Source organism: Triticum aestivum, chromosome 7A (assembly GCF_018294505.1).
Source record: "Triticum aestivum cultivar Chinese Spring chromosome 7A, IWGSC CS RefSeq v2.1, whole genome shotgun sequence".
Taxonomy (NCBI): Eukaryota; Viridiplantae; Streptophyta; class Magnoliopsida; order Poales; family Poaceae; genus Triticum; species Triticum aestivum.
Genome location: NC_057812.1, coordinates 652263490 through 652280831, shown reverse-complemented (window position 1 = coordinate 652280831; position 17342 = coordinate 652263490). Strand labels below are relative to the sequence as shown.

At 39.7% G+C, this 17342-nt stretch overlaps 1 protein-coding gene across 1 annotated transcript; it reads right to left on the bottom strand.

Annotated features, from left to right (window-relative positions):
* Positions 1 to 606: 606 nt before the first annotated feature.
* LOC123149002 (histone-lysine N-methyltransferase ASHH3) lies at positions 607 to 11432 on the bottom strand. The gene is made up of 12 exons (XM_044568532.1): positions 11167 to 11432; positions 9645 to 9768; positions 9077 to 9179; positions 8781 to 8880; positions 4988 to 5066; positions 4679 to 4850; positions 4519 to 4599; positions 4181 to 4390; positions 4017 to 4068; positions 3876 to 3941; positions 1809 to 1848; positions 607 to 932 (listed from the first exon to the last, which is right to left on the bottom strand). The coding sequence occupies exons 1-11, from the start codon at positions 11167 to 11169 to the stop codon at positions 1822 to 1824; spliced, it is 1017 nt and encodes a 338-aa protein (XP_044424467.1). The 5' UTR covers positions 11170 to 11432; the 3' UTR covers positions 607 to 932; positions 1809 to 1821.
* Between the last annotated feature and the right edge of the window lie 5910 nt (positions 11433 to 17342).

Genomic DNA, 17342 nt, shown 5'->3' with positions numbered 1-17342 from the left:
GAACATTTTTAAAGAATTATGTTGGTCTTTGGATTTAAATCAATAACTATTTGCATTTGAAAGTATATTCATAATATATGGAATGTATTTTCAAAAAACTCTGAAATAAGCTCTTACGAAAAGTTGCCTCTGAGCCCAGCCATAAAAATATGATTGGCCCCAGCCCAGTTAACAGGCAGCTCAACAAGCCCAGAATGCAGTCCAACTACAGTCATAAACTCTCTAAAAATGACAAAGGCGTATGTGGATATACTTCTCACTATGAGAGGAGTGGATAGAACTTGTATCAAACGTATCTAGGTGGCAGGGTACAAATAAAACCTTCTCGTGCAAATCACAGCATTAACTGTAGACAGATGGTGTTTTCTACTTCCTCCGTGACAAAATGTAAGACATTTTTTATGCCTTATGCAAAATCAAAAAACATCTTACATTTTGGTACAGAGAGAGTAAATGTCTGTCCGGCTGTCCCAGACAGGGAGACAAAATGTACCAAAATATACAGACAAAATGTCCCAGACAGGGAGACAAAACGTACACTAGAGTAGGACTCTGTAAATATAACCTCCTAGGAGGCATGTACTCTCTCTCACCTTTTCAATGCAATGAAACGCAAAAATCACTTCGCGTTTTCTCGAAAAAGAGCATGTCACATGAGGTAAAACTAAAACTGCTGATTCTAAGAAGACAATATTTTCAGGGGCATGTCACATGAGGTAAAACTGCTGATTTGCAAAGGGGGGAGAATGCAGGAAAACCAATCTAATTTGAGGGTGGAAATCCGATTTACATGTCAGGAGCACACAGAAAAAAAATCTGGTTTGAGGGTGGATGGTTGCAGCAAGTACTTCCTCAGTGATGATTTGTCTACAATGGTAGTGACAAGTCCTGCTGAGATGAGAATCAGTTGGGTGTATCCAAACATAAGTATCCTGCACACGATATAGAAACGTCCGTCAAACAAGGCATCCAACTTACAAAAAAAAATCAGTTAGTGGTATTTTTGTTTCGAATCCTTAGGAGCCCAAAAATAACCCCACAAAAAAATCAATTAGAAATTAGTTCAAATCTGAACTAAAGGTATTTTAAGACTTCAAAATTTTGCATGCCCAAGCCACTTTGCCTACTCTAGTGCACATTTTTGCCAGCATCGGCCAAACTAAGGCAACCAAAACGTTGGCCAATATTTTGGCTAGTCAAGTTTTTGGTAGGCTTGACTTTGGCTCAAACCAAACACACCCTACATCCTAATAGTTCCCAAACAAATACTCCCTCCGTTCCGAATTACTTGTCTTGGATTTGTCTAGATACGGATGTATCTAGACTCATTTTAGTGCTAGATACCTCCGCATCTAGACAAATCTAAGACAAGTAATTTGGAACGGAGGGAGTACCTCTCATTCAAACAGCACATGCACCCCTACAGAAGCAAAACAAAAAACCACAGATACAAAAATGAAAAAAAAATGTAATGTGAAGGGTAAAAGGAGACCCCTCTCCAAAGCACCACATATGCTTAGGAACAAGAGACACATACATGAAGAAACCCCTTCCTCGCCACATAAACAAAGTTCAAGGTCATGGTCAAGGCTCTGTATCTATCAGATAACAGCTCAAGTCAATATCCTATTGTGCCGCATGGATATATTCTCGGCGCACTTATACAACGGTAAAAATAACTAAAACAGAAAATAAAATTAACAGGATGAACAAAAGAAAATGTAATTTTAACAATAGCCAGTTGTACAAAAGAAGGGTCTGAATATGAAAATAGCACTATGTTATAAGTAGTTAGTCATCATTGTAACCTTCAATAATCAATCAGTCTTCTTCTGGATCTTCTGGGCGCTGTAAAAAGATAAGATCAAATGAGCAGGGGGGCTTCTCTGGAGCAAATGACAAACAAGAGTATATAGTTCTCATTGTTCCAGTCACAGTTACAACCAAGAAGTTCAGTATACAGCAATGTAACATCCATTGGATCTATGTATCAACTAAACCTGAAAATTCTGGTGCTTCTGAAACACTGTCTAGTTCAACCTATCGAATAGCAGAAAAGCAAAATTTAACAGTAAAAACTAACACTAAAGAGAAAAAGTCAAAATTTAAAACCTTGTCCAGGGGGCTATTCAAAAGAAAATAAAAAAAATCATACTAACAAAGAAAGAAAGGAAGAGACAGACTATTTACAGAACCAGTGAGTCTTACGGTCTCTGTGGATGTTCGAATTGAATTGCTATTTTCGAATTAGAGTCCCAATTAAATTTCAAGTTGAAATGGAAATGATGTATGATTGTGATTCAAATTTTTGTGTTCAGTTGCTTACGAAATTATTGTTAAAAATGAAACCATGGCCCAATTCCATTTTCTGTTTGGTTGCTGGCACCCATGTTACCTGGAAACCTCACAGAGCCATATTTCCTCTTCTTACGTACTCCATGTTGCTCTCTTCTGGAGTTCCCAATGCCAGGTTCTCATCCATGACCATGGCTGCCATACAACTGTAACACTGAGTCCAGCAATTCCAGCAACCTCGCAGGACCGGACGGGTCTCCAGCTACCTCACCTTCTACTAATATAGACAGGGAACTTCTTTCTTCCTCAAGAAGAAAGTTCAAGAGATAGATACAGGGGTTCATCAATACCAGCAACCTTGCAGGACCCGGACAGTGCAGATCATGGTACGGGACTTCATAATCCAATACTCTCGCCACCCAAACAGCAGAATTCGCAAAGATACAATTCCGATTCCTCAGCCCGACTCCAACATACAGACTGGGTGTTGGGGATTTTTGTACAGTCGGTAACATTTTAAAGAACAGCCAATTACTGGTTGGAACAGATCAGCTGACGTTGATGGTCAGTAAACTGCCGATATGGCCAGTTAACTGCTATTCGGAGCCCTCACGATACGAGAACGTGCTATTCGAACCATTAACTGGTAGGTCCAGTTAATTTGTCTGACAAGCCGATTTATCAGCTGTGAGGCCGAATTATCAGCTGGGCCAATTAACTGCTGGGCATTTTTTAGCCCAAAACTGGCCCATTCCCTCCCTACTTTTCAATTTGCAGGTTTATGGCCTTCCAGATTGGCTGAAACATCACCAAAACATCAAGGCAACACTTTTCCTTGTTGCTATGTAGCCTAGGATTGCATATTTAGACAATAGTACATGGCATGCTCCTATATAGCCTAGGAAATATAGATATGGCCCTAGTTAATCTCCTGATAAATGGGTTAGCGATAAATTCAATTAAATGGTCGATTCGCCAATTAATCCCTACTCAGCACTCGACCGATATGGTACCTGTTACCGATATCCTGAACACTGGTTCTAGGATGGAAAGGTGCTATGTCTATGTAAATATGAGTAATCAAATGGCTATTTAAACATCAAAGAAAAAAATTCAACCATGTTTACTGAATTTGGTAGCAGATGCGAAGCACAAGCTAGCAAGTCACTTATCATAGTACTCCCTCCTTTCCGGTTTATTGGTCTCATCTTGCAAATCACATCAACCAAGGAGGACCTACTTAAGTGCTAGACAACATCTTAATACTACATGCATGGCCCTCTCACTCCTTCATGCATTGGTTTGTTCTATGCTGGGAACGGGAATTTGATAGAATTTAATGTGGACATAGCTATATTTGCATGTTTCCAAGCCAATGAGCCTTACAAACTGTAAATTTCTGATTTTTTTTTTAGATAGGCCATGTGCCCCTCTAAATCGGAAAGGAGGTAGTAGCACCTGTTTTAGACTACAGTTAGCTACAAAATATGTGGGTTGTCCAAGAAAGCAAGGTATGACAGAACCCAAAAGCTCCAAAAGACAAACGAAATCAACCAGTTCAGTTACTAAGAATGTCATACCGGTAGGAAGTCCCAATCTTCCTCTCTCATATCAAATTTTTCAGTAGTTTCTTCATCAAGCAGTAACTGGACCAAAACAAATAATATAATATATAAATTGCCATTAGATATCATGTAAAAATCATCTGTTGAAAAACTCACAGTATGCATTCCAGTGTACTCATCATAGTCATGTACAACTGCTGGGACATACCTGAAAGGCAGAATATTGAAAGGCAAGGGGTTAAACCGAGCCGGCAACGGAAAACAACAGATAAAAGGACATCTAACGTCATCAATCAGATTTGAAGATGTGAAGGCATTACATTTTATCTCGTCGATCCCATAAACGGATGATCTCCCCAATACAATTATCTGAGGTTGTCTTTCTTTTCTTTATGTCGTGCTGATCTTGCGAGCTTCCTGAGTTGCCATTGTGAAGAACAAATGAGTTGAACGACTTAGACGTGCCAACCATTTTTCTGCAGTTTGAAGACCCACAATGACAATCTTGATCTGCTCCAAACTGGACAAATCTGTATATAAGGACATAGATTAGAAACAGGAAAAGTTTTGTGTACACCATGCGATAAAGCAAGGTGGGCGAAACAAATAAAAAATAATGAAAAAATAATTATAAACCCAGGAAACTGAATGACCATACTTATAGTCATAGGTCAGCTCCTCCCCTCTCTCTATGTCACGAAGAGCAAAAATTCCAACTCTGGTCTGTCCATCCACAGTCCTGAAAAATAACATGATACCAGTAGCAAATATCAGGGTCAGCAGCATGGATATAGAATAAGCAGTTCAATATAACTAACCATTTCTGCATCTCTGTGTTTGGTTCACAACTATGATTGATAAACCTGGACTTGTTCCCCTTGTTTGTCGCATCAATGACCATATTGCTACTGATCTCACAAAGATAGAAGTTAGTGTAACGTTGTCTCTTCATTTTCCATAGTCTTTCCTCACAAGTTCTGTCATCAATAACTAAAATATTGATGCAAGATATATGGATATTAGTTTGATCGCCCAGTATACAATGTGAGTAACCATCATAATACATAATACTTGCATTTGTCTGCATTTCATTTACTTGCTCAAAATAGATTTCAACAAACCCATACCTTCTCCTACATATTCTATAACAAATTCTCCTTTCTTTATTTCGTCCTCGGCTATCAATCCAAAGCCACATTTCTCTGTCTAGAATAATATAACAGTCTTTTAGGGAACTGTTGGGAAAGTGAAAAGAAATTACATACCAATTAAAGGTTTTATGAAACAATCAAATTTATACACCACTCCACATGAAATCTAGAGAACGGTCATTAAATAATAATGTTTGGCTATACTTCAAAAAACATCAAACATGAAACACCTTGCTTAGATTCTCTGTGGAATTATTAACACATAAGAGCAAACTTTCCTCCTCGCATTTATTTTTTCCAATTGTGAAGTATTCAATGTTGAAGTATTGCTTGTATTGTGCATGAAGAATGAAGATACTGGCTCTTAAGATAAAGAAAGTTTCATATAGGGATTTGCGATGGTTTAAGGCACAGGATCAGTTGCGCACAAAACGTGACTATGTGTTGGATATTTTGCTAACATGCAGATATAAGGGCCAGCTCAAATATGAAGTACAGGGATAAGTAATGGTGTTCCTAAGATATCTCTGAATTATATATAGTTCCAGAAAGAAATACAAAATAACTTGCGAGTACGGAAAAACGTTATATGTAATGTAACATCATAAGGAAAAACAATACCAGACAACACAGTAGCATAAATTGACCTAGGGGCCACAGTAAAATACTGACTATAGAAACAAATGTCTTGAACGGTAAAATCATCAGAGATCATATAACCAAGAAAATGACTCAAATTTTGTTATCTGCACACAGATTCAACATGTATGTATAGGATATAGTCAAATATGATAGGTCAAGAATATTTTCCTCCGTTTGTATCCGCTAAGGTGTTCCTAAACACAAATTAGGTCGCATATGGACAGGTAACTGTTAGCTGCACAGACTAACATTACAACTCACCAGAATCAAGAACCTGCGGTGAAAAATATTGGAAGTCAGAGGAGGCCATAGCCACTGTTGGAGGTGCCGACAGCAGCAGGTTTTGGGAGAGGAGAATAGCAGCAGCCAGCAGGCACCTGTGGCGTGAATAGGCCTTGCTGTGGTGGATTTGGGCTGCCAGCATCATTCAGCAGTAACATGGGACAAAAAGGATGTCCGGACGAGTCAAGGACACGCAAACTTGATGTCAAGGAAACTGAGGTGGCCTGGCATTGGGTTGAACCACAGGCCCCGGAAGCCAGATGGGGAACAGGGAGAGGAACATCCCTGCCCCTGGTTCACAGGGTTCATCCACCAATACTCGGTTACCCCCATTGTGGTTGAAATAAAAGATCTCTCATCCCTATGAAAAAAACAATCCATGGACAGAATACCAGACAACCAATAAAGCCTACTGGAGGAATTTTTTACCAGGAAACAGGGGAGCCCCATTGGCGTACCTAACATGTGGAGTCTTCACATATAGTTGTGGTTAGACAGAATTGTACCATGTATAGCAGATCAGGTCACAAACACCTGCCTCAAGAAAGGGGTTTGACTCATTCAAGTTGTGCCGTCAAAATTACTAACCATTTCATTTATTTACTAGTATCTTCAAAGAAAGAAAGAAGAGAAGTCATTGTACCTGAGCAGTTTATGTGAGGAAATTGCAGTTTGAGAGTTCAAATATGCTTATTTTCAGCAATGAAAGGGAGAAATAGAAGTTATAGATTAGATTGGTCTGCATAAGCAGAATGGGTGGTATACTAACACATAAATACAATGATTATGTATTTAACTTATATTCCTTTAGGCGGGATCATCATTGCTGCTATTGACTTGTTGATTGATCATGGAGTTACAAGCAAGCAAATTGAAGTTGCAAGCCCATGGAACTTTCTGTATTTATTTCTCAATTATTCATTCATTCAACCTAACACGTGAATGCAGGTAGCAGCTGTTGCAGCACGTCCAGTGCCACAATAGCCAGCAACAAGTTCCCTGGGGAAGATTAGATAAGCAATGCCATATGTGTATAGCAGGTTTCCCGTTGTTTAGTCTGTTTTTGGTCTTCAGGCTCCATGTGTACGGAGGGATGATCGATTCTGAAGTAGATGAGAGAGGGTATTGCCTTAAAGTTATTGCTGTCCAATGCTTATACTGTAAAGTGTGTACATAACGTTTCCATTCTTCAATATAATGCATCTGGCCTCTAGGTCGGGTGACCGATGAAACGGAGCAGTGACTAACGTCGTTGATTTGTACCCACAGGTACATAGTTCCAGGGTTGGGAGGTGCTAGTGATAGAAGCTTCACTACATAATCGGACTATTCAGTTTTGATGTAGACACTGTTCAGTGAGAATCGCATATGCTAATTTTTGAGGATTGTTGTATTGGAGTACTTGAGTGTTAACATTGTACTGCCTTATTCTGTCGTCAGTAATATACTATTGATTTTTGTTATTTTGTAATTATCCATTTTTTATGGTTGTAACGCACATGACTAACTGTCACATCTCTCTGGAAAAACAGCTTATCCTTCAAGGGATAACATCTATTTTCCTTTTTTTTCTTGTGTGTATGTGATGATCTCTGTTCCCGAATCATCTTTCAGATTCGTGAGTGCTTCTCAGTCAACAAAAAAGGAATGACCAACTGTGCCCATTTCCATCAGACCAATAATGCATGAAGGCGAAGCAATGCCAAAGCAAACTTAACAGATCATGAATAGCTGTCTGGAGGTGTAAAATTAGTGTGGCCACCGGTATTTAGCTCATTAAATGGGCGGAATGAGTGAATTGAATAGCTCCAAGAGCAGATGATACTGTTATGATTTGGAATATTGCGAGCTACGGCATGTACAATGGGGTTGTTCTCCATCGTGATATTTACCAAAGCATGGGAGGAGAAAGAAACAAACTTGTTTCACTCCAGGGAAAGCTAAGAGAAGGCTAATTGTTCTTAAGAATACGGTTTCTAACATTGTATTAATGTTTATAGCCATTCTAACAAGTCTTATTGGAAGGTTAAAAGTTTGCATCCAGAGAGTAATCCAGGAATAATATGGCAAGTTTGGTTAGCCCATCTGTTAGTCTCACATTGTTGACAATTGTACCAACAGTACTATTTGTCACAAACTGTGTGACCTATCACCATCCCCTGTGGGCCGTGGCAAGACACCACTCTGAGGTAATTGCTGGGCATTGACGAAATAGGCTCTTGATACAGTATTGTTGTTCTGCACAGCCACTACTCTGCTACTAAAAAACTTCTGCAAGATCTCCACCCTGATCACTGAAACTAAATAAGTCCACAAAATTTAGGAAAATTTAGCTAATATTTTTAATCTGCAGCCAGTCACTCACACTATTACATTCATACGTGTGTTTTCCTCGCATATTTTCTGTTCAAGTTTTATACTGCTCCAATGCAAACCTTATTTTGTTCATTCTTATCTATGCAGAATTTAGTTGTCGGTAGACACAAAGCTGTGTGTTTCTGTGAAGTTGATGGTAGATATCCTTGCTGGGCTTTTGACAGTGAGAAGTTTGTAGGTTGGTTTCAGGGCTATATACCTTACATTATTAAACATTAGAGAAGCTGGAAGAATACCCTTAATGATTATGGCTCCTCTAATCTTATAAAATAAGCAACCCACAGTCCCCTTACAATACAACACAGAAACTAGAACACATTCTATTCAAGGCCCGTGCAATAAAAATATATTATATTCAGATATTACATCATAGCACCATATATAGCAGTGGCAGTGTTCCTCCTCACTTTCCCTCTTAAATGGCTAGTTTTCCAAACTCACTAATTATGAAAACTTGAATCGGCCGTACCTTAATCAATCCTGTTTTGAATAAAGATCGGAGCTGGAATGATTTATTGGCACACTTGTTCTCACATTTACAGTTTGATGAACAACAAGAGAACAGCATCCTGCACCAATAAAATAGTGGTTCAGAATTGTTCTTTCCAGACAATACTGAATTTTACAAGTACATTAATCAAATAGCTAAGAACAATTCGTCCGTTCTCTTCATGTTTCCTACAGAGTACGGAGCAATTATATTATGCACAAATGTGTGTGCGTGCCTGCAAACACAACGGGGAGGGAGGGAGAGAGAGGGAGTACCCGCATTGGCAATCTTTTCCACAAGTAACTGATGATTCAGAAGAAAGGGAGCAGGAACAAAAAATGCCATCATCTTCAACCCGCTTCTTAGTGAGATAAATATCTTAGTAGAATTAAGGACATCAATAATGTGAAAAAAAAAATGATTATCATTAGCAGAATAAAAGTTCACATCATGAGACTGCAAATGAGCAATTAAAACTTGATATTCCTACTCATGGGGGGGGGGGTGAGAACCACAACATATCAAGCCATTTTGAAATGCATCTTCGTAAGAAAATTATTACAAAATGTAAAAATATTTATTTCCCCATACCATGTTGCTTTCTACATCCAAGACTAGCATCAGATTTCCTCACATGTTACATTACAGTTTTAGGTGTATCACAAATCCAAACTGTCAAGTGAAATACATTGAAAGGTATGATGAATCATACTTCACAACATAGCAGAACATGAAAACTTCAACCCGACATTTTACTAAATTAAATCATGCAATGGTGCACATGATTGCTGCTCTAAGAACTTGAGAAGTAAATAGGCTTCAAGAAATGATAGGCAAGGATACTCCGCTTAATTGGTATGTAGTAGCCCAGCTTCCATTCTTTCAACGCAGATGGCAGATCAAAATCTACAAAATCTGCAGGATCTTTCAGCGCCTTAGTCAATTCATAAAATACATGCTCAGGTCCCTGCACAACAAATATTGATAATAATATCACTAGAATTTCTCTCTTTGAATTTGTTCAACTTGAATTTTAATGCCTTGCAGATTTTTCAAATCTGACAGTTTGTGGCGACTGTTTAAGCATTATAGTAACCATGACCGACCACCCTATCCTACTTGCTCTTCCTATCGGGCCTCGATAGATACACGCAAAGGAGCAATCCTTCCCTGCCCGGCGATCTTCCCTAGCCATGGCGATCAGTTCCTTTTCCTCTACTCTTATAGGTACGCTGCTTCCTTGCACAGCTTCGCTGAAGAATTTGGGCGCCCACCGAGTCTGTTACTAGGCCAAACTGTAAGCAAAGTTCCCTATCTGTGTAGATTGGCGAACGGGTAGATTGTAAATAAGATAAATTGGTGGACTGTAGAATATGAGTCCACTTTTAAACAGTTTTTTTCACACAGCCTACTGTGCCGATCATATTTACAGTAGAATTTTCTTTCTAGCTTATGTTCAGTCTAACATAAACATAGTGTAAAATCCACCATCAGTTCCTTAAGTAGTGTGGTGCACTCGCTTTAGTCCTCCTACTCTAAAATCACATATTTGGACCCCCTAAACTTGCTAAAGCGGTGCGCCTTGGTCCAAAACTGCTTACAATAACACTGACAATGACCAACCATGTGAGGGGTTGACCATGCCACTTGGTTATTTGCTCACTAGTAAGGGTGAAACCGAATCGGATTCGGATGGATAATGCTCATACCATATCCTATTCCATTTTTTTCTCGGATGCGGAAAAAAATACAGAATATATCGGAAATGTACATGGTGTTGGTACGATAACAGAGTGGTGGCTGAACGGAAGCGGAAAAAAATGTTCGGACAATACAAGAAAAACAAGTACACAACATCTCAACAGGACATACTTCAGCACCTTGCAGCTCTAAGTCCAAGTGCACATGCTAATAAAAGGCTACTGCCAGGATCAATAGAACAAGCATCGCCATCATATCAAAAACAAGAAAAGACCAGACAGCAGCCCAGCACCATCAAGCTCCATCAGCAAACAGCATCACGTAGACATAGAACACCATACAACTGGAGCTAGACTAGCTAATTGGACACTGCAGAACTGCATGGTGTCTTTGTTATGGCATGGCATTTGCTAACTATCATTACTGAGTGATACATGGTTAACAACATCAATTAGAAAAAACATCTAACCAAGATAACTAATATACTGCAAACTAGTACATGACCATTACTTGCTTGTTAGCAGGGCAATTCCTAGTTGATATGCTTACTGAATAAACAGAGTTCAGACTTGATATGCTACACCAGTACATGCTACAGCAATGAATTCAGAGTTCCCAGCTGCAACTAGCAAGTAACAGAAACGGCACGGCATAGAGAACGAACCATGTCCCAAATATGGACCTTGATGAGCTTGTTGTCGATGGTAAAATGAGATCAGCGGGCGACGACAGTACGAGAGGGGCGGCGGTAGCAGGGAAGTGGAAAGGTAAGCGGGCGGGCGCCGTCGAGCTCGTGCGGGGCACCGGGGCAGAAGCCGGTGAAGTGGTGACGGCGACCGGCAGGCGGCTGAGCCGGGGCGGCGGAGGGGACCGGGGAGCGGCAGAGGGGGCCGAGTAGCGGCGGAGCGGAGCGAGGTGAGCGCCGCCGCCAAGCTCAGCGACGGGCTGAGGAGGAGCCGAGGAGGGGTGGCCGACGGGCAGGGGTGAAGTTTTTATTTTTTCTAATCTATGTTTAGGTTTTGGGTTGGGCCGTTTTCGGGCTAGGCCTTTTTGGGCTTGGACCTTATGCAAAATAGAATAAGATTTCACTCTTTAAATTTAAATTTAAATCATGTACTCTTAGGAAATGTATAACTAATCCATGAACTTACAAAAATATGAATAATATATGAAAATTCTCATAAACATGTCTTATCCATTCATGTAAAAAATTAGGCATTTCAGGTAAATATATATTGTATGTTCTTCATATGGTGCATTAATTAGTGATTAAAAATAGAAAATAAATATTATTACATAACACGCAACAATTTAAATTTATTTTTTTAATTCGACATATCACATGAAGTTGTAGGTAAAATCTCCATTGAAAAATATGATGGGAAAATATTTTGATGGTTGTCGTTATTGTTTGTTGTACTTGTTCTGTTGTTTGCTTTTTTCCCTTCTTTTGTACTCTCACCGTTCCAAAATACTTGTTCTGGTTTTAGTTTAAATTTGAAAAGGGGGTAGTAATAATTTGGTCGTGTGCATCTTTGATGCCTTAAGTACCTCTGGAGATCGTATTGGTGCAAAGACCGGGTGTAATTGGTATCTTCTCCATATTAATATATTCCCTTTTATCTAAAAAAATCATGTATCTACATTGTCCTTTGATGCTCGTAACTGAACACATACACACATGCTTTACTGTTATAGAAAAAATATTTTAATCTTGAAATTCGCCGCTCTATGTGTCCTTTTAACAATCAAGATGTCTTGTTAGCTATTTTTGTTCTTCCAACATGCACTACCAAACATTGATAGAATCCATCTTCATTTGCTCGCTTCCTCATAAGAAACTACATGTGTGCACACGTGCAATTGCAATTGTATGGTCACACATCAATATTGTGATCTGAAGCTTGTTAGAGCCCATTCGGAAGCTCTCCAGCTCCGCTTGAGGAGTTGGCCGAACGCCTCGGCTCCGCGAAGCCAGCTTCAAGAAGTGGAGGCCTCCTCCAGTGCAAATTTGAGAAGCTGCCCAAGCCCAGCTTCACGAAACGGCGGAGAGGGAGTTCGGCATAATTACTAGGAATGTCACCGCCAAATCAAGAAAATGATTCGTTTTGTAGTCGCATGTGGCCTGCTTTGCTCCTGTTTCGGGCGAGTGTCGTGTTGCCAAACGAAACAAAATTCTCCCGAGAAGCTGGATCCCTGATGGAGGAGCGGGAGTTGGGAATTTAGAGAAGCTGGACGACTTCCGGACGGGGCCTTGGTGTTGTAATGGCTCAAAATCTGCTTCAAAGAGGAGATGGTTATATGCCAACAATGCGGTAGAGAGGCTACTGTAAAAAAACTATGTGCCGGAGAGGCGCTCTCGTGAAAGCTAATTCTTTGACGGGGGCGATGCAGGTGATTATAGTGCTAGAGAGTGTTTTGCTCCTTCTTGAAGGCACTGTCGAATAGTACTTCCTCGACAGTGGATCATGTCTGGTCAGGGCATGAGGTAGCCGCATAGGTTGTAAACAATTGGACCCTTCTTCAAGGGTCGATGAGATGAAGCTAGCCACGATGGCGCATATAGCCAGTTGTTTCCCCTCCTTGGAGGCCTTTTTCAATAACCCACTCACAACTCATTCAAATATGGTGATGGAGGCATGTTTCGTTGAGAGATGGCTTTGTCGACCATTGTTTCTTTTTTTTCATCTACATTATTGTTGTAACCACATTTTGTTCCCCTTATCTCAATGAAGCGGCAGATGGTCTGCTTTCTTGTCAAAAAATATATATGCAAACAAAAACAAAAGTGCATAGCTCATTTCTCTATGACAACTTTAACAGAAGGGTTTGTATACTCTTTGTTTACATCTTTCTAAAATCATTATTGTTAGACTTAGACCTAGTGATGAGATTGTAATTGTACATGTGTATATATGTCTGTGAATAATACAATATTTCTCATGGGTCAACTAGCAAAATAAATTGAAATTCTCTCAAAAGAAAAGGAAAGGACTAAGCTTTAGAGTTTGAGATATTCCTCGATTGTCACGCCAAAGAGGCACAACAAGTGAAGATGCATATTTGTATTTCCCAAAATCTCTCATGCCTAACTAACTATTTGTCTAGTGATCTGATACGTCTCCGTCGTATCTATAATTTTTGATTGTTCCATGCCAATATTCTACAACTTTACTTTTGGCAACTTTTTATACTATTTTTGGGACTATCATATTGATCCAGTGCCCAGTGTCAGTTCCTGTTTGTTGCATGTTTTTTGTTTCGCAGAATATCCATATCAAACGGAGTCCAAACAGGATAAAAACTGACGGAGATTTTTTTTGGAATATATATGATTTTTGGGAAGAAAATCCACGCGAGACGGTGCCCGAGGGAGGCACGAGGCAGGGGGCGCGCCCCTGACCCTCGTGGCCACCCCGTAAGACGGTTGATGCCCTTCTTTCGCCGCAAGAAAGCTAATATCCAGATAGAGATCATGTTAAAATTTCAGCCCAATCGGAGTTACGGATCTCCGGGAATATAAGAAACGGTGAAAGGGTAGAATCTGGGGACGCAGAAACAGAGAGAGACAGAGAGACAGATCCAATCTCGGAGGGGCTCTCGCCCCTCCCATGCCATGGAGGCCATGGACCAGAGGGGAAACCCTTCTCCCATCTAGGAAGAAGGTCAAGGAAGAAGAAGGAGGAGGGAGGCTCTCTCCTCCTCGCTTCCGGTGGCACCGGAGTGCCACCGGGGGGCCATCGTCATCACTACAATCTTCACCGACTACTTCACCGCCATCATCACCAACTCTTCCCCCCTCTATGCAGCGGTGTAACCTCTCTCTTACCCGTTGTAATCTCTACTTAAACATGGTGCTCAACGCTATATATTATTTCTCAATGATGTATGGCTATCCTATGATGTTTGAGTAGATCCGTTTTGTTCTATGGGCTATTTAATGATCAAGATTGGTTTGAGTTGCATGTTTTATTATTGGTGCTGTCCTATGGTGCTCTCCGTGTTACACAAGCATGAGGGATACCCGCTTTAGGATGTTGCAATACGTTCATGATTCGCTTATAGTGGGTTGCGTGAGTGACTGAAACACAAACCCGAGTAAGGGGGTTGTTGCGTATGGGATAAAGAGGACTTGATGCATTAATGCTATGGTTGGGTTTTACCTTAATAATCTTAGTAGTTGCAGATGCTTGCTAGAGTTCCAATTATAAGTGCATATGATCCAAGTAGACAAAGTATGTTAGCTTATGCCTCTCCCTCATATAAAATTGCAATAATGATTACCGATCCAGTTATCGATTGCCTAGGGACAAATAACTTTCTCGTAACAAAAAGTTCTTTACTAAAACTAACTTAGTTGTGTCTTTATCTAAACAACTCCTACTTTTTATTTACGTAATCTTTATTATCTTGCAAACCCATCCAAAAACACCTACAAAGTACTTCTAGTTTCATACTTGTTCTAGGTAAAGCGAACGTCAATCGTGCGTAGAGTTGTATCGGTGGTCGATAGAACTTGAGGGAATATTTGTTCTACCTTTAGCTCCTCGTTGGGTTCGACACTTTTATTTATCGAAAACTGTTGCGATCCCCTATACTTATGGGTTATCAAGACCTTTTTCTGGCGCCATTGCCGGGGAGCAATAGCGTGGGGTGAATATTCTCGTGTGTGCTTGTTTGCTTTATCACTAAGTAATTTTTATTTGTTGTTCTTAGTTGTTCTCTATCATTACTTATGGATATGGAACACGAAATACCAAAAAAAATTAGGTGTACTTGCTAGTCATGGAGATGAGGAACCTCCTAAAACCCTCGATGCTCGTTATGTGATAGAAATTATGTACTACTTTGATAATCCTGAGAAAACCTCATTCAATCTGGTAATGGGAGTAACGTTGCATCAACGTGAATATTTTAGGGATTATCGCTTGACACAAAAAGGGAAACTATTATGGGATCAAATTTATATATTGAAGTGGTATGATCGGCAAGTATGCTTGAGTTATGATTATACTTGTTGCTCTAGGATGAAGGCTCGACACCTTCCCTTTTCATGCAAATTTAATGATAATGAAGCCTTAGCTTCTTATGTTAATGGTATATATGATTACTATGATGTGGAACAAATAGAAGAATTTGTTGCTTTTAAGGGTGCTTATGAAATTGAATCTTTGTTTGAAAAGTATGAAGCTTTTGATGATGATGTTTATAGGCCTGAAAATTTAGCTATCTAAAATATTGCTATGATAATTATGAATATAATTCCTATATTAATGCGCTTATTGAGAAAGTCTCCGTTGTCCAAGAAGAGACTAATATTTTGCAGGAATCTATGGAAGAAGAAGTTGATGAAACTGTGAGCTCATTGGATGAAAAAGATGAGGAGGAGAGCGAAGAACAAAAGGAGGAAGAGCGGATTGATCACCCGTGCCCACCTTCTAATGAGAGTAACTCTTCAACTCATACATTGTTTAATTCCCCTTCATGCTTACCGAAGGATGAATGCTATGATAATTGCTATGATCCAGTTGATTCTTCTGAAATATCCCTTTTTGATGATATTTGCTATGCTTGTGGCCGAGATGCCAATATGAATTATGCTTATGGAGATGAACTTGCTATAGTTCCTTATGTTAAACATGAAATTGTTGCTATTGCACCCACGCATGATAGTCCTATTATCTTTTTGAATTCTCCCAACTACACTATATCGAAGAAGTTTACTCTTATTAAGGATTATATTGATGGGTTGCATTTTACTATTACACATGATGATTTTGATAGATATAATATACATGTGCTTGCTGCTCCTACTTGTAATTATTATGAGAGAGGAACTACATCTCCGCCTCTTTATGTTTCCAACACGAAAAAATTGCAAGAAACTGTTTATACTATGCATTGGCCTTTACTTTGTGTGCATGAATTGTTCTTTTATGACATGTCAATTGATGTCTACTACACAACCTTATTCCTGTAGACGTTGTTGGGCCTCCAAGTGCAGAGGTTTGTAGGACGTAGCAAATTTCCCTCAAGTGGATGACCTAAGGTTTATCAATCCTTAGGAGGCGTAGGATGAAGATGGTCTCTCTCAAGCAACCCTGCAACCAAATAACAAAGAGTCTCTTGTGTCCCCAACACACCCAATACAATGGTAAATTATATATGTGCACTAGTTCGGCGAAGAGATGGTGATACAAGTGCAAAATGGATAGTAGATAATGGTTTTTGTAATCTGAAAATATAAAAACAGGAAGGTAACTAATGATAAAAGTGAGCACAAACGGTATTGCAATGCTAGGAAACAAGGCTAGGGTTCATACTTTCACTAGTGCAAGTTCTCTCAACAATAATAACATAATTGGATCACATAACTATCCCTCAACATGCAACAAAGAGTCACTCCAAAGTCACTAATAGCAGAGAACGAACAAAGAGATTATGGTAGGGTACGAAACCACCTCAAAGTTATTCTTTCCAATCAATCCGTTGGGCTATTCCTATAAGTGTCACAAACAGCCCTAGAGTTCATACTAGAATAACACCTTAAGACACAAATCAACCAAAACCCTAATGTCACCTAGATACTCCAATGTCACCTCAAGTATCCGTGGGTATTATTATACGATATGCATCACACAATCTCAGATTCATGTATTCAACCAACACATAGAACCTCAAAGAGTGCCCCAAAGTCTCTACCGGAGAATCATGACGAAAACGTGTGCCAACCCCTATGCATAGGTTCATGGGCGGAACCCGCAAGTTGATCACCAAAACATACATCAAGTGAGTCACGTGATATCTCATTGTCACCACAGATACGCACGGCAAGACATA